Consider the following 22,575-nt stretch of genomic DNA (forward strand, 5'->3'; position numbering starts at 1 on the left):
CAGTAACATGGCTACAAAAACATGCTGTCTTTGTGGTGGTATGAGCTTGGTTCCACATCTGCCTTCATGAAAATGTTGTCCTCCCCTGTCGTGATGATGGCAGATGGATGCGGTATTTCCAAATGGTCTTTTTAAAGAGATTTTCATGAGTAATGTTACTTCAGCTCCATTGTTGTTTTGGATGGAGAAATTGTAAAACGGAAGTTGTGAGCAGAAATGCGGAAGTACCTCGGAAAATAGTCTATAATAAAATATTTTATTAAATAATTTGTTTTTTTGATGTTTTATTTCATTTTCACCCAAAATGTAATGTTCGCATATGTGGACCCAATGTCTCTATGGGATTATCATTATTTTTTAATTACCAAAATTAGTCCACCATCATATTGAAAGCTAACCTGTAATATAACCAATAATCCAGCTATAATTAAAAAAAAAAAAAAAAAGTGAAATTGTAGTTAAGGAAAACCATGAAGCTGAGCAGACAGAATCAACCATGATAAAAGTAACTTTAATAGGTTTCAAAGTTAGACAAAATTGTATGCAACAAATCTATGAAGGTGATGTACATCAAAAACACCATGATATAATGTAAAACTTTTTGATGAAATGATAGTGGTCTAAGCAGTACATAACAGGCATTCCTTATACTGGCAGAATGAATAGGTACAGGGAAATGCCTCAAGTAATTAAACTGGTTTCCCTTCTCCGGTTGGTTGAATGGAAATATATATATTGTCACAAAAGATCAGAAACTAGCAAGCTTGCCCTCAAATTCTTAAAACCCCCCCAAAATATTCCGAATATCCTTTAAAAAAAACAAAAAAACTGAATGACCCTTTGTGAAAAATACATAATTTAAAATATACATGTTATAAATAATATAGTGTAATTTAACAAACGCCAGAAAATCTCAAGTCGGGTACAACTGTGCATGGTCAATGACTTCCTTACACTCACTCTCTACGATGTGCAATTGTTAAAACACTTAAAAGATGCGCTGGAAGATGAAAAATAGCTTAAAAAAAAAAAAAAAGACCTGCTGGCTGAAAAAAACAAACATCTTCCTACTGCCTATCAAACCTATAGAGCCAGTCAGCAGGAAGAAGGTTGATAATTATGAGAAATAGTACACAGTGTAAAGGTCAAACAAAAGGCAAACGCCATTGATGGCTGATTCAGCGGCTTATAGCCACAAGGAAACAAACGGAAAACACGTGAAAGGCACTTGATGCTTCTGCAAAGTGACTGTTAAAAAGGAAACAAACTCCAATCTTGTGTACAAACATATGAATGTGACAATACCAACACACAAAACAAAGGATATATAAACAGTGCAGTCTTATAGCTAAGTAACATGAACTGGAATGGCTATTCTACAATGGGACTCTTCAAATTAGTTTGTCACTGGAAGACGTCCAATTCATTTGAATCGAATGAACGTTCATTCGCTGCCAACGCTCCCGGTTCAAATGGATTGGACGTCTATCGCCGTCAAAGGAGCCAATGAGTTAAAGACCAGCCTGAACAATGACATAGAAAAGTACAATTGAGTTGGTTATTTGCATGGAAACCAAGTACGGTACTGGTAAACTCATGTTAGCATGGCTTCAAGGATGATTGGTTCAAGTGGCATGAGCTATACTTTCTTTGAAGTCCATTAGAGAGGCGGCATTGTTTGCTCATTATCGGTTTGATGATACATCTCTCCTCCGAGTTTTTAGTAACATGGTAAAACATCAGTTTCCCTAGATCAGTTTAAATTTTAGGCAGTTATGACTGTTCCAAGTGTTCCAAGTTTACTCTCGATCCAGGCTCACTCTAGAGACACAGGGATGAAATAGAACTAAAAGGCATCATTCCTAAAAATGTCTTTTTGCTGCCCTTTACTGAATCAAGGCACTGACAGTAAAAAGAAAGCAGACAATAGACTTGAAAGGATATGTCCTGAATTTTTTGAGGATGAGTATTCATATAAGTTGTGATGGTAAGTTTTTACACTGGATATCTGGAGTAATGTTGAAGTGAGGTTATTGAAGCTTACTCATAAGCACTTGGAGAAGAGTCAAAGGGTTCATACGACAATCATCAATATCAGATATTTCTAAGGCTTTTCTCAATGTATTTAGGCTGTTGTCAGCACTTAATGCCGACTACCCTTGCGACCCTTTCAGGCATGTCAACTAACAAAAACACTTGGTGTTCACATTAACACATCTAGAAAATATACACAACTTCAAAAGATAAATATGGTCAAACTAATATCCCTCACTTGGTCCAAAGTATGTTAAAATGTTTTTGTGTCAATCTCCAGTCCAACTTCTCCTTTAAATGTTCTGTTTTGGTCTTTGCAAGCAGGAGGCAACGCTGACGTGAGGTGGCAGCTTTAACCCTGTTCCACGCTATCTGTCACTTGTACAGAAGTGTACATTGGTGTAGTTGCCTGACGTGTGAAAAAGGATGCAGCTCTTTTGGGCTTTAAGCATTTGATTTCTTTACCTGCAAGAAGAGAGCATTTTAAGCATTGGCTCGTCTTAACATTGTAATGAGTGAAGTGGCTGGACCCACCGTTGTCGACGTAGTTTATGGTGTTAAGCGAATGGACGCGGCTGCACACGACGCTGCTTTGACGGCGCAACATCCCTCGCCGTCCCCCGCGTCCATTCTTGCTGCCGTCATCTTGTGCAGAGGCTTGTTGTGACCGACTTGCATCTCCATCCATTTCTGATGCGGCTGCTCCCTCAGACATTGACTTCAACTCCACGCAGAACTCGATGAAGCCACTCATGAGCTCTGCCTGTCCAACACACATACAAAGCATACAGTTCAGATGGAGAAGAAGGCACCAAAATAAGAAATTAAATGGAGAAGATCTTAATGCTGTATCTCAGCAATTCACAGCTAAATCGTTCTGAGGATTTGCAAATTTGCGAAATAAACTAGACTTGCACGGATGCTGTTTAGAATTCTACTAGTATGGACGTGTAATAGTGATAAATTAATTGGTGCGAGGGTGCATCCTGGCCAGAGGAAGGATATCTTTACCTCAATGACTTCCACTGATGGTGCTACGCGTCAATTTCATTTGAAGTAGGAGGGCTAGCTGCAAATGAACTAGGTGTGTGACAATATATCAAAAAGGTGATATATCGTAATACTTTGTAGCCCAATAGGGTATCGATATGTTCACGCCAAGAATAGACATATCGTTGCAAAAAGGTGTCACTGTTTTTAAGAGGAAAAAAAAAAAAAGGAACAGGTTTCTACCAAAATCTTCCATTTTGACTGCTTTGGACGTCTAGTGCCGTCAATGACACTGAAATCAAAGCATTCACAGTCAGTCTTTTGCGTGCTTTTACAGGTCACTTCCTGTTCATTTTACGGCATTTCCAGATTACTTCCTATTGATTTGGAGTCACTTCCTATTTATTTTGGGACTTCCCGAGTCACGTCCTGTTCAGTAACCCAAAATCAACAGGAAGTGGCCTATTATAATGCCCGAAAAATCAACAGTAAATGATTGAAAATCAAGAGAAACAGTCTTGAAATGCTCCAAAATTAACTAATTGCCTGGCATTGGCTGCCACTGTGGACCATAGACGTTTAATCCGTGTGAAGTGGGAAGGATAGCAGCAAATGAATGAATGAATGTTCAATCGGATTGGACGTCTACTAGTGATAAACTCATTCCAATCTCTAGCAGGAGGATAAAAAGAGCTTGTTTGCTGCTCCTTAAAATGATTTTCTGACCCATGTATTGATAACTGGTATATCGCCATATCGTGTAATCATCGCCATTGTGTGCCTTGTATCGCAAATTGTATCGTATCGTACCGTATCGAGGGCTACCCAGAGTCACCCACACCTAAAATGAACGAATGTTCATTCACTGCCACTCTCCCACTTCAAATGAATTGGGCGTCTACTAGTGATGAACTCAATGGAATTCATGGCAGAAAGATGAATTATAAAAAGCAAATTTAAAGACAACAATATAGTCACTTGTTTGGAGTAAATCTTCAGCAACTTGTTGACTGGAGTGCCATCTTCATTGCCATCAAACTCAAGCCACAGAATGTGCGAGTCTCCCTCCTCTTCAGGGTAGCTGTGGTCCCAGGAAAGCTCGTTGAAGCGTAGGCCGAGAAGCACATGCTGCACCAAGAGGAGCAATCAGTGTTCAGGATGAAAAATGTAAACTGACTTGCATATATCACAAAGCTAACAAAAATGAGCACACACCTTCTCCTTGATGTCCATCACATAAACGCCTTCCAAGGAGATGCCCACATTGACAGCTTTGCGTTTCACTCTTTGGAAGATCCCTTGGGTGGGTTTGTCAATCTCCCCATCAAAAAAAGCACACCTGGATACACAGTTCATAAACTTGTCAAATTTGATTTCTTGATTTTTTCTTTTTTAGAGGATCTCTTACCCATAATAAGGCAGTGAGTGACATGTGCTGAGGTACTGTTGTAGAAGCTCTGAGTGTCGCTGTGAGTCTCCAGATAAGTTTATCTTTCTGTACTCCTCCAAAAGGTTCTGCTCCAAACCCGCCTGACGGCTCGACTTTCCCCGAAGCGTAGAGAATAAACCTCCACCTCCCAAAGCCACGTGCACCGGTAGGAAAGAAGATAGCTTCTTCTCTCTGTGGATGGCCAGAGTTTTGCAGTTAGTTGGAGTGTGTGTGCGTGCTTGCATGTACAAACTGCCCTGTTATTTTTAATTTTTTTCATTTCATAATAAGGATGGATGGCTGGAGGTAGTGCCGTACGATATGGAACAAATATCCAATCAAGGTATGGACAATTATTTGGTGAAAAATTATACAGCAATTATGACAGCTTTCCCCCACTCATGTTTATTTTTAATTAACATTAAACTGACCTGCCCCCAATGGTAAATGTATCAATATCTGAATTATCTACTAATATTTGTGAGTAATGGTTTTGACTTTTAAGATGTAAATATTAAGTTGGCATAATGCTAGAGGTGGGAATCTTGGGGCACCTAACGATTCGATTACGATTCAGAGGCTCAGATTTGATTATAAATCGATTATTGATGCCCACCCAGCTATTAGCTGCTTTTAATGTTTCGTACATTAGTTACAGAAATGGTACAAAAATCCACTTAGGCTTAAATAAAATACTATTGCAGTATCAAGTTTACAGTTCAAAACAGTAAATAAAATAGTCAAGTCCCCATTCTGTATCAGCAGCTTTAAACTACATTCAATTAATTTGATGTTGTAAATTAAACGTTAAAGTTGTTAAAATTGCTCCCGTTATTCCATAATTTCCCATCTGCCGACTTTCGGCATGTAAATGTTTTAAAACGGTTTCATCATTTAAAGATAGATTCAAGTCAAGATTTTGCCGATTTAGGAGTATTTTAGACAAAAAGTTAATTAGGTTTGCTCGGATGGTTCACTACAACAGCCTTCTAGAGAAGTCTACTGCTTTAAGCTGTTTACTAACGCCGGTGAGTCTGTCATTTCGCATCTAGTTTTCTATAAATGTGCTAACGCTGCCGAGTCTGTCATTCCGCATCTAGCTCTATATACATGTGATATCTGATAAGATAATTATTAAATGGTTATTAAATATTTGCTCTTACCAATTAAGGCTTATAATAAAGTATTGATTGCTAAAATAGGATGTTCCATGATTGATTGCAGTACATCTTTGTGACTGATAACTATAGGCATGTTTAGGTCTTGATAGAACTGCCTTGTCATTCTGGCCGGTTTAAACCGGCCTAGGTTCCACAGGTCAACTTCAATCACAAGCCACAGACATTGAGAAAATAAAACCGTCTGGGACATTGAAGAAATCATACTGTTGCATTCATTACTTGACAAATGCTATTGCTTCATGAAATATTAAGATGTTTTTTAAATAATTACTCTAATCAATAGCTGCTTGCGATGAAGAAATGCTTTTGCTACTCGCAATGAAGAAATGCTTTGCTCATCGTGCTCACAAAGAAGAATTGTTCTTCTTGAAGAAGCCTTGATGACTTGCCTTCCTAAGGGCAGATGCAATAACAGAGACAGTTTTGCTTTGCTGGAATGTGCTGACACAAATGTATTAATCCCACCTACATGCATACACATAGCCAAACAAATTCATAGAGGTGTCGCCCGTTTTGCTACACATCTTTTTAAGGTGGACACCTCTCTTGTTGTTAGGGCCATCCCAAATAAAAAGAGAGGTGAAAGAGGAGTTTTTTTTAGAACGACTACAGAAGCTGTACAGTTTCCCTCCTTCCTTGCAAGTTTTTCAACTAAATTGAGTGCCTTCTCTCTTTATTTTGGGTCGAATTATAAATGTCTACCTAAGGATTAGTATTTGAACTTGACAATATCTACCGTAGCATTATGTGGGCGTAGTTTGTAGCGGCTGTCGGCTGCAGTCAGGTATTATTGTTTTTTTTTATCTAGCATCATGAGTTTAGCATGATGTTTACTCTCGGTCCGTTCCTCAATGCGGCCGGAAGACAGCGCTGACTGTGTTTTAGTTCCGCTTTACTTGGCATATTTCAATAATCGGAATTTGTTTGTTTGTGAATCTCAAATTCTTGAATCTTCCTCGGCGGAATCGGGAATAATCTAACAATCGAAAATTTCGCACACCTCTACATAATATCATTATTAATAAATTAGTATTGAAATTTACATGTACATTGCAGGGACGGGTCTCTTGATGGCAATAATGGACGAAAGACAAATGACAAGACAAATGACAAATGTCGATAGAAAGTTTCATATCGTCTTGTTGATGATGATTGGATGTCCATCATCTCCAATGGCACTGAAAGTTAAAAGCAGCAAAGAGCGACTGCTCCAATCTTTACTTACCGTATAGTAGTAGTCACTGTCTGCTTGTCCAGGCCTGTCCCTTCATCAAAAGCAAGAGACAAGCCTCCGAGAGAGGCCCAGTGTTCAGGATCGCAGGGGTATCGTCCCATTATGATGTTGTTCTTCGCCTCTTCATATAGAAGTCGCAGCACTCCCTCATCTTCTATCTGCAGAGAATGATTATGATTAACTCAACAACAAGCGAGTTCAAAGTAACTCACGTGTTTTGACAAAAACAACACAATTCTGCTTTTTCTAAGTACATTACAACATAGAAAAACAACAAAAAAGTGCTTCTTTTAATATTCACTGACAAGATAAAGACGAACCTGCAATTCTTTAGATTTTGGATAAAAGACATTCCGACGGTACTGGAGACAAGGCTCATCTGAGGAGAGAAGAGAAACCTTAAAGTGCATGAAGGTGAGGCAACACTGCTACATAAATTGGATTAGTGCGCAAGATATGACGATGTATATTGCCAAACAGATATAAAACTTTCCATTCATATTTGTATCAACATTCATGTTCTTGCAATGAATATTTTGGTCAAAAGATGTGTGCAATATGCCATAGTAGTTCCACCAATCGGCCTCAAGATGTCCCTATTTCACCAATTGGCTCCCCACCGCCAACCATACGTGAGTATTGCATGCAAGACAATTGAAAATAGCAACACACATAATCCACACAGGACAACACAATTTGTTCCAACTATAATAGCAATTAATCGATTATCAATGATATTATTTTTTTACTTAAAATACAACAGTCTTAAAAGTCAAAACCATTACTCACAAGAATTACTACATAATTAGATATCTTTATATTTGAGCGGAAATACGTATGCTACTGTGTTGCTTCTGGCCACACTCATTAGTCTTAGGTTGCAGCACTACTTGACGTATATGACATTTGTGGCAGATCAGTTTAATGTCAAAAATAAAGTGAGTGGGGGAAAAGCGGTCATAATAGTCAGCTAATTTTATTTTTTTGCCAAAAATTTATTATATTGTGGCATATCAATACCGTGATATAAAATGGCTCCATATCGTGGTAGCACTAGATATGATACAATGATGCACTGCTGTTACACAATTTTAGAAGCAATCATTTATATATTTTTACATTAAAAAATGAAAACAATTGTGCCCTTCCTTTTTGTTTTAAGTATGAAATGTAAAGTACTACAATCAAAAATGTTTCTAAATGAAAAAATGTCATTTCTGAATGCTGACAATATTTTAAACGTTAACAAGAGAATCATTTGGCATATTAAAATAATGGCTTGGGGACTAAGCTTTCACCTTGTGAAATGTCTTCATCTGAGGCTTCCGTGAAGCGATACAGCAGGTCTTGCCACTGGCGACAAACCTTGTACGGTTGATGCCTCGTCTTCAACTGCAGCTCTGTTGAGGAAAAAGGTAGTCAGATCCAACTGCATTTTGGAAAGCTTCTTCGTGTATTGTCTGCTATACAGATATAAATGTTATCTTTTATCAAATTCCTAATAAGCTAAAATCCCAGAAATTTTACTTGCATTTCATTCTCCAGCATGATTCCTAGAGTAATATAGAGTCTACGTTGCTATGTGTTTGAAGTTTTCTGTGTGAATTTTAGTAAAAGATACAGTAACTCCATTTATGGAGAACGTGTTCTCTTGCTCAAAATACATAAGTGAAAGTTGTATTTAAAAGTGAACATATTTATTTGTGTAATAGTTAGCATTTTTCATTACCAAGTAGGGGGGAAGACAGCCAGAAGGCAAAGACATCCTGAGCACATTCGGGAATGTGGAGAGCCTCTCGGACAGAGCGTCCTAACTCTTGCACAGTAACACTGCCGAGCCCTTCAACTGATAGGTGAACCGCGGTATCACCAAATAGGTATATAAGCACATCTTGAGCTGGGAGAAAAACACAGGTAAAATGTAAGCAATGTATCATAACAGCAAATGCTGTCCTGATGAGTACATGATTTCTCATTGAACTTACAGTGGGAGAGTGTAGCAGAAGAAGCAACACTTCCCCTCTGTGACTGGTCATCTGACAAGTCTGGGGGGACACTACACTCATCTCCTTCCATCTCCAATCTGAAACACAAAGAGAGAACTCAGGTTACACTTCCACACAAAACACAGCTGTGAACAGAGATGTTTTCGTAAAATAGACTCGGGATTTTTATTTCCATTACAATTCTGGTAATGTGAGCGCAATCACTTTTTATATTGTTTATCTTTGACAAGAAAGGAGCCGAATGGAGTCATAAGCAGTCATATTACAAAATTGTGAGACACATTGAGATGATATATGTGCTTCCAAGGTGCAAATATTTTGTAAATGTTGTCTTATCTGATTTATATAGACAGCTCAAAACAAAGTTTGATAGACTTCTCAACCTAAGTCGCTAAAGGTACCGAACCCCATGAGTTTCACACGTGCATAAACTGAACCCTTTGGAACTTTTTTTCTTTCTTTTTTTTCCCAAATTCAAATTGGATACATCTAAACTAGCAAGCGAAAACCTAAGTGACTGAATTTCCATTCAAATGTCTTCTCATTTAGACAGCATATTTTCAAACAGGCCAAAATGTATGTTTTTATCTTTGTGCCTGAAGCATCATCAGACCACTAAACCAAGACTGGCACAATGTGCATCTTAGAATTTTTCATTCAAATTTGGAGGAATATATCTTATATTATAAAACATTAAACCTTTTTGGTTGCAATAACCTTGACCGTGTAGTTTCTGTCATGTTTACATCTCAAATGATATTAAGTTTATTGAAAAACACTGCACAAAACGATTGCCAAATTTGCACACAAAGTCATTACGTTAAAAAAATAAACATGTTTCTTCTCACAAATCCAATAAACTGTAAATTTACAACAAATAATTTTGCGTGTTTATTTGCTTTTCACATAACAAAATGAAATTAAACTCGATTCATTTCACACTGTTTCTATTTTTGTTTTCATGTCGACATTCTCATTCTATCACATCTTTGCCTCACATACGGTTTTCATGGTGTAAAATGTGACGCAATTTTATTTATTCTTTTTTATGTAAATGCAGTGCAGGTTACCCATAGGTCTGTTGTACTTCCTCATGCCAAGTGAGAGTCAACCTTCCACTGAGCAAACCAGTTTCTCCCCCCACCAGATAGAGGACTAGCAGTTGAAAGAATTGGAATAAACCCTGTAAATTGGGGACTAACCAATCCAAAACCTGGTCTAAAACACCACTTGCCTAGAATTAGTCACCGTCCAATAATAGGGCCCTGCGTGTCATAACATTCACCGAACCCAGGCTTAGACTGACTCACCGAACCCTTGGGGTTCGATAGAACACAGGTTAACAGGGAATGAGCAATTAAACCACATTTAAAATCCTACATCACTATAAATTCAGTAAACTCATTAATTATTAAAGCACGTTATGTACACTATTGCCCACAAGTCCTCCCACCAATTATCTTCCATTTGCGGCATTTAAAATAAGTTTAACGAGAAATAATGCCTTCTATTGTCAGAGCTGCTAATGTTTTCACCTTAGCAGCATTAACATTAGCACCATAGTGTAAGAACGTCGATCTAAATTGAGTATTGTGAGATAACTGGTCAAAATAACTTATTGAATCCTCATTTATTCTTAATGTGTCAGCGGTTGCCTGCCCATCAACAAGGGATTCCACAGGACTGAGTTCACCGCTATAATGCTAACATCAGCCTTAACTTGTGCTAAGTGTTAGCAAGGCTAGCAACAAGGGCTAAGTAGCTCATTAAATGGAAGTAAATTCTGTCGAGTATGCCCAAACAAACAATTGTTAAAACTGACATTCAGACTTACAACATTTAACGTTTGTAGTTAAGGTGTGGCGATGAGGGCTAGAAACAAACACTTCGTATTTTTGCAACAATATTCACTCACTCTCTTTTTCGGCCGTCTACATTCCCAAACATTCTAAATTACTATTGTTAATAACTTTTACTAGCATGACATTAGAGTTATTAGAATGTGTAAGAAGAACATTTAAAACCTACCTGTCAGCAGCTGGGTGGTTTTGTCTCTCCAGTTCTCTCTCAGTCTCTGGGCATGAACTATTATAGCTTCATCTATTGTAGTCACTTAAAAAAAACATACAGTTGTCTTTGTGTTGTTCCTTACTCCCTCACTGTTTGCGGGAAACAAGCTTTTCCGGACACGCGCGACGGTTTCAAAGTGTGCAAATGGCGAGCGAATCTCTCATTGGGAGCGATTCATTTTTGGGTGTGACATCTACGTTCAAATACTGGAATATTTTATGTTCACACACTAAAAAATAGAAACACTTGAGTATGAAGTGGATATAAAAGAATAGGTTTACAACTTAACCCGAAATAAACATGATAGAGTGCAGTTCAATGTGGTTACTCCTTGGTACAGAAATGTTTTTTCGGATATGACGAATCGAAAATATTGAGTCGGAGTGTAACAGAGCGGCAGTGATTGTGACGTCAATTTGTCACATGATCACGACGTCACAGCTGCTATATTTATGCAGTCATATAGTTTTTCCAAATACTGTATTTGTTTTGTTGTTGTTGTTTTCATATGTCTGTCTTTTATATGTGAATCTGTGTTGTTGAATTGTACAATTAAAAAAAAAAATCTATTTGCAACGTGTTTTTAATTGTTTAAATAATAATGATTAAAAAAAAAAAAAAAATCATTCACAGTGAGTCAAATTGAAAAGACCAATTATATATATTGTAGTCGCTACAACGGCTAAATTTATGAATAAACTGTACATGTATCATATTTTATTTTCATTTTAAAATAGAAGTAGAACGCTTGGGTCAGTACATGATCATGTTATAGAAAGAAATTTTAATAAAATCAATCGTCTCAATTTATTACATTGCAAAAATGATTTGAGGGAAGAAATGTGCTGAATGAAATCCATAATGAATGTCCAATGAGTTACACAACATGGAATTAAATATTGTTCAATTCCATGAGGAAATAAAACTCGATTTGATTGATTATAATTTTGTCAAGTTTATTTACAACATTACAAATACAAATACCACTAAAACACAGTTATAGTATGAGACTGCAAGGACAGCAGGTTTAGCATTACCAAATGAGATTAGCATGGTTTAACAAGTGTCAGGCTAGAGGACACAGTTAATATTTGTCATTGGATTATACTTTAATCTGTTTTAATCCAACTGTTCTCATTACAGGAATGAGACGGGATCACATAAAGCATCAAATGAGTGATATGCTCAATATTGGCAAAAATATTCAGTTTAAAATTACAGGTCAGAAGAAGAAGAAGGGGGATGCGTTGGTCTACTACATAGTAGTACCTTCAAATTTGATTTCTTAAGCAATATTCTCACGCAACATTGTCATGATATGCTACTTTCCCTCAAAAAAAAAAAAAAACTGCAATCATTTTTTTTTAAATAACTTGTATTAATATTTTTTTCATGTTTTTTTCACTATATTACAAATATTAACTTTTTGGTGTAGCATGGTTTATTTGCACCCTGGCTCAATTAAAATAAAGAATAAAATGGCATAGGTTGTAAATGAAAAGAAATACTAAGTATACGTATAACAAACATTTAAAAAGACATGTTACATAGTGTATTGATATACTTCGAGTGTATTAGTCATGTGAATATGTATTGTTGACAAAAATAACAAAAAAATGTGAGATGGCCTTCTTCTCTTGGGAGACTTTCATTGGTATAGAGAACACAGATTCAAAATTCACGTAAGAATATACATTAATTTGATGTACCGTTCATGGTCACCTGAAAATGCCAATTATAGCCCCCAACCAGATTTAAATTGCAATAATGTGGACACCCTTTATAAAAAGTATTTACATGTATGCAAAGCCCCGGTGGTTAGGTGGAAGCTGGGGCTGCTTTATCATCTGTAGTAGCACCCTCCTGCACCTGGTTTTTAAACAGCAGGAACTTGAGAACTGGGTCAAAGTACTCCATGAAGGTGTCCTTCACTCCCTTCTCCAGCAAGTATCCTTCTGTTTCAATTTCTATGTTCTCCTTCCCAGCTACTGCCTCCATAGATGTCTGCAGGAAGCGCAAACTCACCAGCACAGAACCCTAGGAATGAGTAGGCGGAGTTATGGAGGAATACAATTTTAACATCCAAGCTTTATGTGGATAAATCCCAATCTCAAAATTTTCCATTTTATTGTAAAATGCTTCTCTTACCTGTAAGAGGAAGACTGACAGTACTCCAGCGCCAATGGTGTTCATCAGCCCCATGTAGTAATTGACCAAGGCCTCCCGGCAGCCGCGCAGGTAGATGTTGAGCTCCTCTGTTTCGTACTCGTAGTTATAATGAGCTGAATTGTTGGTAAGGTGATACTGGATGCATGGTCGAGGAGAACTGGGATTACAGCAACTGAATGGGACTCCGTCTACTAGGTATCGTCCATCCACATTGCTCTTGACGCGGCTGGTGAAACAAGCGATATTACAATTAAGTACAATGATCCATTCAGTTCATTCTATGATTCCTCAAACATAACTTACACTTTGACCTCCTTGGAGTTGAAATCAAGGTAGCGATTGCTGACCCACTGGACCTCAAACCAATCCCTGTGGTCATTGTTTCCACAGCACTGAAACTCCATCTGCAAGCGGTCAATGTTCTGCTTCTGGAAGCAGCGTCCCGGCGTGTCTGTGTCTTTATAGAAGCGGATGCCATTCCTCAGGCCGACTTTCAGTGAAGACTCCAGACTGCCCTTCATGGCATAGCTCATGATGACCGCTAGCAGCATGAGCACAGTGAAGAAACAAGAGACAGCAAAGTAGGGCTTCAAAAAGGTCTTCCAGCGAGGAAATCGCCCAGCGTCAAGGGCATCCTGACAGATCTTTGAGGCAAAGTAGTTGATGCCCAGGGAGGCCAGACCAACAATCATGAGCGTATTGGGCACGATATGTATGTCTGCATTATCCATGACCTGTATTAAAATATCAAGTCACAGACAATGGAAAAAGTGAAATTACAATGCATGTTAGTCAGACAAAATTCAAGCGTTTACTTCTGCTCTCCTTCGGAGTTCTGTCTTCAGGATGCACCCAAGGGTGAAGGTCATGGCCCCGGCTACCGTGGCACACCAGGAAAGGAGCCACAGTCCCTGGGCAAGTTTCACCCTTTTTTGAAAGGGGAACTTCATCTTCATCACTACCATGGTTGCGGCGAGGGGCTCCGAGTCTTACGGGGGGAATAGGGGAAGGAGAACGGTGAAGCGCGGAGGGACGAGGCTTTTCTTGTCTGAGAGGAGAAAAAGTAAGAAGAAAAAGGCAACTGGGATTTAAATGAGCAACTTAAAAACTAGGTAACATCAATACATTTTTTGTCGGGACAAATTAGGATATACAGGAATCAAAACTACATTACAGTTCTAAAATGATACTAGTATAACACAATTTACAGGCAATTAAAATTCACCTTGATTCCCTGAAAAGTTCTAGGGAAGAAAAGTCCACAAATAAGCACAGACCACTGTGTACCTCCCAGGGTACCACACAGTGGATTTGGCAAACCTGAATGCAGGCGGCGTCTTACCGTTAATGCTTTCCTATCCTATTAAACTGGTCAGGGGATCTGGGCTATTGTCTGCTCAGCACCCATCATAGTCATACAGAGGGAGGACAAAGATGACGAAATGGATTTGAGCAAGTGAGAAAGTGACGACTACAGAGCACACTGTACTGTACTGTACTGTACTGTACTGTACTGTACTGTATTGGACTGCTTGTAGCCTGTAGCCATTTTACCCTTTATAGGTCACTCATTTAACTCATCGGTTGCTACTGATGGCACTTGACGTCATTCCCCCCACCCAGCCAAAAATGGATTGGGTGGCGCTAGATGTCATTCGCCCTACCCAGCCAAAAATGGATTGGAGGTCTAGTGCCGTCAATGGCACTGAAACGTGAGCATTCTATTGTTGTCACTGTCATTATGTGAAATTATACTAAAAAATCGAAAAATGACTCATAGTAAAACACGTTCAAAATGAACTACGGCTGCCTGGTTCGCAAGTCTGTAATTAATGAATGTAATTAATAAGCTCTGAGACACACAAAAAAATAGTAATCCATGGGTTCTGCAGAATTATATGTATGCATCCACTGAATATACCTACCAAATTTTATTCTGATCCGTCCACGAATAACGGTGTTGTAGTTTTTCTTAATGTCCACCCTAAAATCGTGAATGGTAAACAACGAAATAATATTGTGAAACAACGAAATTTGACGTGGCACTCCAATATAAACATGTAGAATGAATGAAAAGAAGAAGAAAAAAAAAAGGAAAATAGTTTACTTTTGTGCTTATAAAAGTGATTATAGCTGGCTTAGACTGAAATATGTGCAACAAGAGAAATAGTGCAGTGAGGTCCTAAGTTAGCGGCAACATTTCTGCAACAATAAGAATAAAATATGAGAAAAACAGCAAGAACCAAGTAAGTGAGCGGTATAATAAATATTTATGTTTGATACTTGGGTCCATGTATGTGGAGGCTACTCTCGTATAGCAGCTGTGATATTGTGGCTTACATGACCCAAAATGTCACTCTGTGTCCATTCATAGGGTTAAATGGCAAAGAACCAAAGACCTACAGTACAGTCGGTTTAACCCAGATTTCTGCACAGCATTGTGCATGAAACGACATTCCAGAATATCCATTATCAATACCTACCGCATCCCGTGCAGGGTCAGTGGGTGGAGTCTACCTCAGCTGACACTGGGGAAATGTGGAGTCCCCCTTGGTAGATCACCAATCAGGACACAGTGAGAACCAACATGAAGCGATCTAAGATTGACTCTGCATCTGTGAAAACTTTGAAAAATCACATTTCAAATACAGTAAATGTTTATCAAGGTTTTTATTTGCGGTATTAGTTACAGTACATTGCCAGAGCAGATGGCTTAATTACCCTAGCAAGTTATGTATTGTTATTGTTACAGAGATAAGATATTTGTCCAGAAAAGCATGAATGTTTTCATGATAAAAACATTATGGAGTAGACTTGCTTCTGAATTACAGGATTATGTACATTTTATTATGAAATGTTTGACTACCGGTATTTAGGCATATACAAGCAGGTGTCTTATGGGCATTTAAGGATTTTGCTTAACAATCAAAGGAAATGATTACATTTTTCCACATACACTGACAGTTCTTCAAAAAAATACAACAGGTTTTCAATAAAACAGATTAAAAAGCCAATTTAATCGCACTGTCCATTCTGTTGAAGGAATTTGTAAGGAAACTATGTACTAAAGTAGTCCAGGGAAATTAATGTGATTAATATCATGTACAGTATATCGATGCTTTCTCTGCTCTCAGTCCAGATCTGTCAATAAGACCAACCACTGAAAAACCTCTCACATGTTCAATAAAAACAGAACTTTTACTTGTCTTCTGTTAAAACTATTAATTAAATTGGTTCTTATCCATCCTACTGTATTTGTTCTTTTGCCCAAGTGCACACCTTGACTGAAATGTCCTGCTGAGTAAAGTTCAGGTTCTGTTTAAGGACATTTGAACAATCATTGTACTGTATCAAAGTTGTGTTTGCTCCCCTCCTAGCACCTCCTCTGCCATGCCTTCAGTCCAGCCGTGCAGTTCAGACCTGCTCTGACTTATTCCTTCACTGGGCTGAGGTTCATACATGAACTGGTGGAGCATCTGTTCAACTGACTGCAGACTGCACGGAGCGCTTTCTGGCTCTGATAGCTTCCCATCCCGGTTGTTGTTTGTTCTCCAATGATGAATGATCTCATTATCTAAATCACTGTTAGTGTCATCCTCGGGATGGTGAAGGTCCATCATGGCTTCCGTGCCTCTCAGCTCCTTTGACATTTGACGGCACGCTAACGGGATTTCCTCCAGGCTCGCCGATCTTATCAGTATAGTGGAGCCAAGATTCTGACTTGTAGTGATCCTAAATGCACTTTCGCCTGGTAAACTGGAGGGGCAAGCGATGGCTGGCGGAGCAGGGAACATTTCATTGTGGATGGTGAACTGAAGATGAGGTATCTGCAGAGGTCGAGGAGATTGAAGTCGGACAATGTCCTCACCTCCTGACTCACTGTCTTTGTCCATGTCGCCATCCCTGGGCATCCATGTTTGACTTCTGTTTGAACCTGTCAGTATAAATCGGGGGATCTCGTCCCCCATTTCTGACCAGTCGGACTCTTCTTCCTCTGGAACCGATCCCAGACTTTGCTCCTGTCCTGCGACCTTGATTTTTTCATAATTTTGGATGTCCATGAACTGGACTGGCGGAGGAGCCAGAGGGAGCATTAGCTGATTAATGGCATCATCTGGGAGAAAATGGTCATTGGATTTGTTCAACACAGAATTGACCTGAAAACGAGATCAAGCATGAAAATGAAAATTCTCAGTGGCTCTCACTGCATTGCAGAAGTGAAATGCAGCACCGTCAATTGTACTGAAACATGAGCATTTACTGGCAGGCAATGAGTTAATCATTAAGCATTACTAAGTGACAACTGAAAGTCTTTAATGAAGACCTTCCAAACGTTTTACATGGAATTGCAGATCTTACATTTAATGTGTCCACATTGTTGGCAAATTTTGCAGAAGCCAGTTGTTCTGTCAATGCTGAAATACGTCGGCTTAACCGCTCACGCTCTCCTTCCATGCTTTTAGTCTGTCAAACAGGACATATAGATTAAATGTTAACAACTGCATTTCACATTCAGCAATTCTGACCAAACCCATTTGTGTTCAGGTCGAGACTTTACCACAGAGTTAAGTTTTTGCTCCAGTAGGCTATTTGTTTGTTGTGTGGACGAACAGTTCTCATGGAGTCTAACAACAAGACAAAATGACACAAATATTTTTCATTTCGAAAAGCAGTAGCCATTTTGATGCGTGTTTGAATGGTTTACATTTTAAAACTCTCAGTAAGATCACTCAATTCTGCTCGTGTCCTCTGGAGCTCCTCTTCCAAAAGCTTATGGCTGTTTAAAAAATCTCCAAAACACTCCATCTTGACGGTTTGCTTCAAGAGATTCTGCTGTAGACCTTCGTTCTCTTTCTCAAGAACCCTTCATGAGAAAGAAAGAAAAGTACACAAAGTCTTTGAACATTCCATCTATACACAGATCAAGCTCATTTAACAACACTTACATTATTTTGTCCATTTCATGTGTTGATTCCTGGATAAAGGAGAACAAGAATGTGTTCAGAAACATGAGGCAAATTGAGAAACTTTTTGAGTAATTTGAGACAAAATTAGCATTATTATCATATATAAAATTTTTAGGATTATTTCAGGAGGTGCATGAGACAGTTTTTAGGGCTGGCAATGGTTACTAATATTAATAGCGACTGATCGGGTGAGATTAACTCATTCTCTACCGCTGACAGTTATAAACATTAAATCCATTTCAACCGTGAAAGCTAGCATTGTCTCACTCAGCTCAATCAAATTTGGGCAACACTGCAATTTTGCATGTTGTTTTATGTTCTGTGATAACCAATGACAGCAGTGACACGAACACTGAAAAATCAATAGGATGCAAATTATTCAAACCCTTACATAACCCTATAATCAAGTAAGCTGAACATGGAAATATTGATTAGTTTTGTAGAATTCAGTCACAAAGAGAACTACATGACTGACTGTGGATAGAACTTAACTCATTGCCTGCCATTGACAACTATAGATATCCAATTCATTTAAACTGGAAACACTGGCTGTGAGCGCTCAAGTTTTTCGATTTTGACTAGGAGAGGTGAATGAACCTCTCAGTCGAAATGGATTGGACATGTAGAGCCGTCAATGGCAGCCGATGAGTTAGTAAAATGAGGAGTATAAATTTCAAATCTTAACACTTCGTGACACTGAGATTATAGAATATTCCATCTTTTCTAATAAAATGTTCTTGCCGTACATGTGGTATTGATGGGCCGGTGAAGTCGGTTTGTTCCTCAGCTCGACCACAGGGGCCACTCATTTTCTTTGAGGAGTCAAGCTTGCAGTTGAGAACTTCCTTCTTCTGGTGTGGAGGCAGACTGCCATCTGACTCTCTGTTCATGCGCTTGTCCTGATGTTCAGGGGCATTTTTGAAGCAAGTTTGATGTGGCTCGGAATGATTCATATCGCCATGGTGCGTTTGATGAGCACGGCTATGATGGGTTTCATGCTGGAGATGACTGTTTGGGCTTTTGTGCTCACCATGGTGGTGCTGACGGTGATCGTTATCGCTGTTGTTGTGTTTGTCTCTCTGCTGGTGTTGATGGCCTTTACTTTGATGGTCTTCAAGATTTCGACTGTGTTTGTCTTCGTGATAATGGGGACGATTTGGACTGTGATGGACTCCATGGCGTTGTTCTGGATAAGAACGCTTATTCTCCTTCTTGTCAAGTTGTCGTGATTCATTCTGTTCATCTCCCTGGTTATCCCGAGGGTTTGGACTGTGGTGGTTACCATGTTGACGCTGATGGCTAGACCTATGTTGTTCTCCATGGCAATGAAGATCAAAATCACTAGGTTGAGCTTGCTGATGGTCTCTGTGGAGACCTCCTCCACTGTGGTGATCAACATGCCGACGATAATGCTGTTGATGGTCCTTTAAATTGTGATGCTGGGCAAGGTCATGGTGGTCTGCATGGTGATGTTTTGAGTTGGACTTACTGTGGTCGCTGATTTGGGCTTGGCTTCCATGGCGTGGTGTGGTTGGACGTTTTGTTTTGAAATGATTGCTGTGGTGGTGCCCTTTATTTTGATGGTCTTTGTGGTGAGATGATGAGCTATCATGAATTTGGCGTTGAGCGGGGGCTTGGTTGCGGCGTTGTTCACAGTGATGTGTAGCAAAGTCACGATCTCTGTGGCGAGGAACGTGACCATGGCTGTAGTAGCCTTGATAATGGAAATGGTGGTCATCCTGCTGGTGAATAGCCAGGTCACGGTAGTTGGCGCGATTTTGGGGAGTTGAAACACCGTAGTGGTCTCCATCACTGTTGTCGTCATAGTGATTGAAAGGAGAATGTTTATTGTGATGACTGGAAATGTCGCGATCTCCACAATCAGGATAAAAGACAGGACTGTGACATCTGCGGTGATGATGATGACCTTTGTTGTGGGGGTATTTGTGATAACTCGGGCTGTAGCGGTCGCTATGGTGATGACACTGATGAGTACGTTCTCCTTGATTCCGACCGCGTCGCTGTTTGTAATATGGTGAGTGGGAGCAACGCTGAGAAGTTTGAGACCATGACGGATGTCTTTCTAAACAGTTTATATCAGTGCAGCTACGGGGCCTAGATTGCATGTGAATAGATGAGTCAGGAGAGCCGTGACTACGATGGTTTCGGGGCGAGGTTGACTTTGAAAGATGCGTACGCGAATTCTGGTTAGAGTTAACTGAGTCGGCGCTGACAGGGCGACTTCTCTGTCGTCGGCTTCTGTCTAAGCTGCTCTCAGACTTCCTGGATCTAACAGAGGTGGCCTCTGTGTCGCTTGCTTTCCGAGCATCTGTAACGCCCAGAGTTGTAAGTCTCATTGGGCTGAGCACTTGGCGAGTGATCTCATTAAGGAAGGCAGAGAACTTCATTTTCTCCTTCATCAAATTCTTTTTTACTTCAATTTTTCTTCTTTCTTGTTCTTCCTGGGTTGCATAACCCTCCTTTTCTGAGGGATGACTGAGAGCCTCCATCGATTTGGATTTGCGGAAACTGTCATGTGTCTTCTTCTGGGTGCCTTGCTTAAAGCCATTATTAGAGGAATCGTCTTTCGTTTGTTTCTGCTTGCCTACATGCCTTCTGTTACCAGTCAAAGGTGTTGTGTCTTCTTCGATGCACTTTTGCTTTTCAGAAATGTTATTACATGACTGGGAATGCTGAGGTCTCCTAAGGAGAAATGTATCTGACCCATCGGTGCTACTTTCTGACGAGAGACTTGAGGAAGAAGCTGAAGAGCAGGAACTGGATGATGAACTTGAACAAGAGGAGGTGGTTGTTGAGGAGGATGAAGTGGATGAAGAATCATAGGAAGAAGTGAAAGAAGTTTCAGAAAGAGACAGCTGGCCATGGTTTTGCTTGTTGTAGTAACGATGAGAATGATGTTGATGAGGGAGGCAATCACTCAACAAGCTCTCCTCTTCAGTTGAATGCATGCTATTTTAAAAATAGAAAGTCAAATGGGTTACAACTGTCAAGTAAAGGAAGTAATTTTAAAGATATCTTCATTTACGTACTCTTTGTAGTCATTTTCTGACTGATGGATGCGGTGTTGTTGATGATGATGTTGCTGTTGACGGTGGTTTTGTTTGATGTGATGATGCTTTATTTGTTGAGATTTTCCATCTGTTTTTTTGTTCTTGACTTTTTCTCGCTGGTCACACATTTCTGATTTCTCACCTCAAAATCTTCTGGAGTGAAATATTTCCAGGTCAGGTGGGAAAAATGTACTAAAATTGAACATTTAGCAATTTATGAAGAGTAGTTCGACTAAAATATATTGTTGCACTGAATTAATACGAGAAAGGCTATGGTAAAGACTACAAATGCAAATATTATTTATACATTTACTTACTCAAAATAACAAAAAATGCACGTTTACATAAATTGCATACGCTTGTTTAAATTTATTTATAATGCAAACACACATTTAGATTTCTGTTATCTGACACATTCATTCATCTATCGTATAAAACAGCTGATAGATGTGTTTACTTACGGTCTCGGATGAAGCACGAACAGATCTTCACTGATGCTTTGTACCAGAAGCAAAATGAGATTCAATGTGATGCCCTTTCTAATTGAATGGTGACATGTGTGAGGGACACACACACACACATGCACGCAAGCTCTCAATTCAATAAACTTCAGTGTCACCAATGACAGAGGGGTCAGTTGTGTCATGCTGAATGAAGTACAGCACTTTTCTAGAAAAGTATGGGAAAATCTCATGATCTATGATATATGAAATACAGAATATGTTGACATCAGTGTTTAAACGTCAAGATTATTTTTTGTTATCCTGAGAGGAGAGAACAAAAATGCAGTATAACAGCAATGCTCACTGTATGCATGTGCCAACCTATTGATCTGGATGCCCCTATTATGTCAGTGCAATGGGCAATCAAATCCTCAAAGTTAGTGAGAAATGCATTGAATTCCAATAGAATGACAATTCACCCATAAAGTCTTATATTAATTTAAAGCTGGAATGTTTTGCTTTGTGGAGAACATTAACAGATATGCAAGTATATCAACAAACTTCCTTCTTGCTGTAACGGCTTTAATGTAAATTTTACAAATTAACTGAATGGCTGCTATTGACGGCGTTAGACGTCCAATCCATTTTAACTGGGAGGGGTGAATGAACGAACGTTCGCCACTCCTAGTCAAAATATATTGGACGTCTAGCGCCGTCAATGGTATTGAAACATGATCATTCAATGCCAGCCATCCCAGTTAACTACAATTGATGTCAACAGCAGTGAATGAGTTAATAACCATCGCTCGCGGCACCAACAATCATCAATGGAAAACGACTCATATCCACCAGATAGCAATGTGAAAATGTACGGTAACCGTGAGGTTAGCGCAATGGAAACTTTGAAGAGTTAAAAGAAAAAAAAGCATGCTCTCCAAACACGATGCACTTCAGGCTTGCCTGGGGTTATTATGGAGATTC

At 39.1% G+C, this 22,575-nt stretch overlaps 3 protein-coding genes across 4 annotated transcripts; all 3 read right to left on the reverse strand.

Annotated features, from left to right (window-relative positions):
- Window positions 1–500: 500 nt before the first annotated feature.
- Window positions 501–11,337, reverse strand: frmd8 (FERM domain containing 8). Its single transcript, XM_057821934.1, has 11 exons — window positions 10,903–11,337; window positions 8,854–8,951; window positions 8,598–8,765; window positions 8,167–8,268; window positions 7,189–7,247; window positions 6,860–7,026; window positions 4,433–4,645; window positions 4,240–4,363; window positions 4,003–4,152; window positions 2,569–2,797; window positions 501–2,499 (listed from the first exon to the last, which is right to left on the reverse strand). Exons 2-11 carry the CDS (start codon window positions 8,942–8,944, stop codon window positions 2,387–2,389), a joined length of 1,416 nt encoding a protein of 471 aa, XP_057677917.1. The 5' UTR covers window positions 8,945–8,951; window positions 10,903–11,337; the 3' UTR covers window positions 501–2,386.
- Window positions 11,338–12,260: 923 nt separating this feature from the next.
- rom1a (retinal outer segment membrane protein 1a) lies at window positions 12,261–14,506 on the reverse strand. Its single transcript, XM_057821117.1, has 5 exons — window positions 14,339–14,506; window positions 13,929–14,161; window positions 13,417–13,847; window positions 13,093–13,339; window positions 12,261–12,981 (listed from the first exon to the last, which is right to left on the reverse strand). Exons 2-5 carry the CDS (start codon window positions 14,076–14,078, stop codon window positions 12,763–12,765), a joined length of 1,047 nt encoding a protein of 348 aa, XP_057677100.1. The 5' UTR covers window positions 14,079–14,161; window positions 14,339–14,506; the 3' UTR covers window positions 12,261–12,762.
- Window positions 14,507–15,033: 527 nt separating this feature from the next.
- si:dkey-273o13.3 (LIM domain-containing protein A) lies at window positions 15,034–21,749 on the reverse strand. 2 transcript variants are annotated; one of them, XM_057820161.1, is made up of 8 exons: window positions 21,613–21,749; window positions 21,131–21,301; window positions 18,827–21,050; window positions 18,060–18,088; window positions 17,819–17,977; window positions 17,672–17,738; window positions 17,473–17,577; window positions 15,034–17,270 (listed from the first exon to the last, which is right to left on the reverse strand). In XM_057820161.1, the coding sequence occupies exons 2-8, from the start codon at window positions 21,277–21,279 to the stop codon at window positions 16,464–16,466; spliced, it is 3,540 nt and encodes a 1,179-aa protein (XP_057676144.1). In that variant the 5' UTR covers window positions 21,280–21,301; window positions 21,613–21,749; the 3' UTR covers window positions 15,034–16,463. The 2 variants fall into 2 exon arrangements, with proteins under 2 accessions (XP_057676144.1, XP_057676145.1); XM_057820162.1 differs by having other exon boundaries at window positions 21,131–21,304.
- Between the last annotated feature and the right edge of the window lie 826 nt (window positions 21,750–22,575).

Source organism: Corythoichthys intestinalis, chromosome 18, assembly GCF_030265065.1.
Source record: "Corythoichthys intestinalis isolate RoL2023-P3 chromosome 18, ASM3026506v1, whole genome shotgun sequence".
In the NCBI taxonomy this organism is placed as follows: Eukaryota; Metazoa; Chordata; class Actinopteri; order Syngnathiformes; family Syngnathidae; genus Corythoichthys; species Corythoichthys intestinalis.

Bases quoted from the DNA above. Each gene is read 5' to 3' on its own strand.
- frmd8 (XM_057821934.1), bottom strand. From the start codon at position 8,944: ATGGAAGGAGATGAGTGTAGTGTCCCCCCAGACTTGTCAGATGACCAG. The intron at 7,027-7,188 runs GTTCGTCTTTAT...CATTCTCTGCAG, and splicing joins CAAAATCTAAAGAATTGCAG to ATAGAAGATGAGGGAGTGCT. The intron at 2,798-4,002 runs GTGACTATATTG...TGTGTTGGACAG, and splicing joins TGAAGATTTACTCCAAACAA to GCAGAGCTCATGAGTGGCTT.
- rom1a (XM_057821117.1), bottom strand. From the start codon at position 14,078: ATGGTAGTGATGAAGATGAAGTTCCCCTTTCAAAAAAGGGTGAAACTT. The intron at 13,848-13,928 runs GTAAACGCTTGA...ATTTTAATACAG, and splicing joins AACTCCGAAGGAGAGCAGAA to GTCATGGATAATGCAGACAT. The intron at 12,982-13,092 runs GTAAGAGAAGCA...ACTCATTCCTAG, and splicing joins TGTCAGTCTTCCTCTTACAG to GGTTCTGTGCTGGTGAGTTT.
- si:dkey-273o13.3 (XM_057820161.1), bottom strand. From the start codon at position 21,279: ATGTGTGACCAGCGAGAAAAAGTCAAGAACAAAAAAACAGATGGAAAA. The intron at 18,089-18,826 runs GTACGGCAAGAA...TCCTTTATCCAG, and splicing joins CCGGCCCATCAATACCACAT to GAATCAACACATGAAATGGA. The intron at 17,978-18,059 runs GTAAGTGTTGTT...TTTCTCATGAAG, and splicing joins CATGAAATGGACAAAATAAT to GGTTCTTGAGAAAGAGAACG.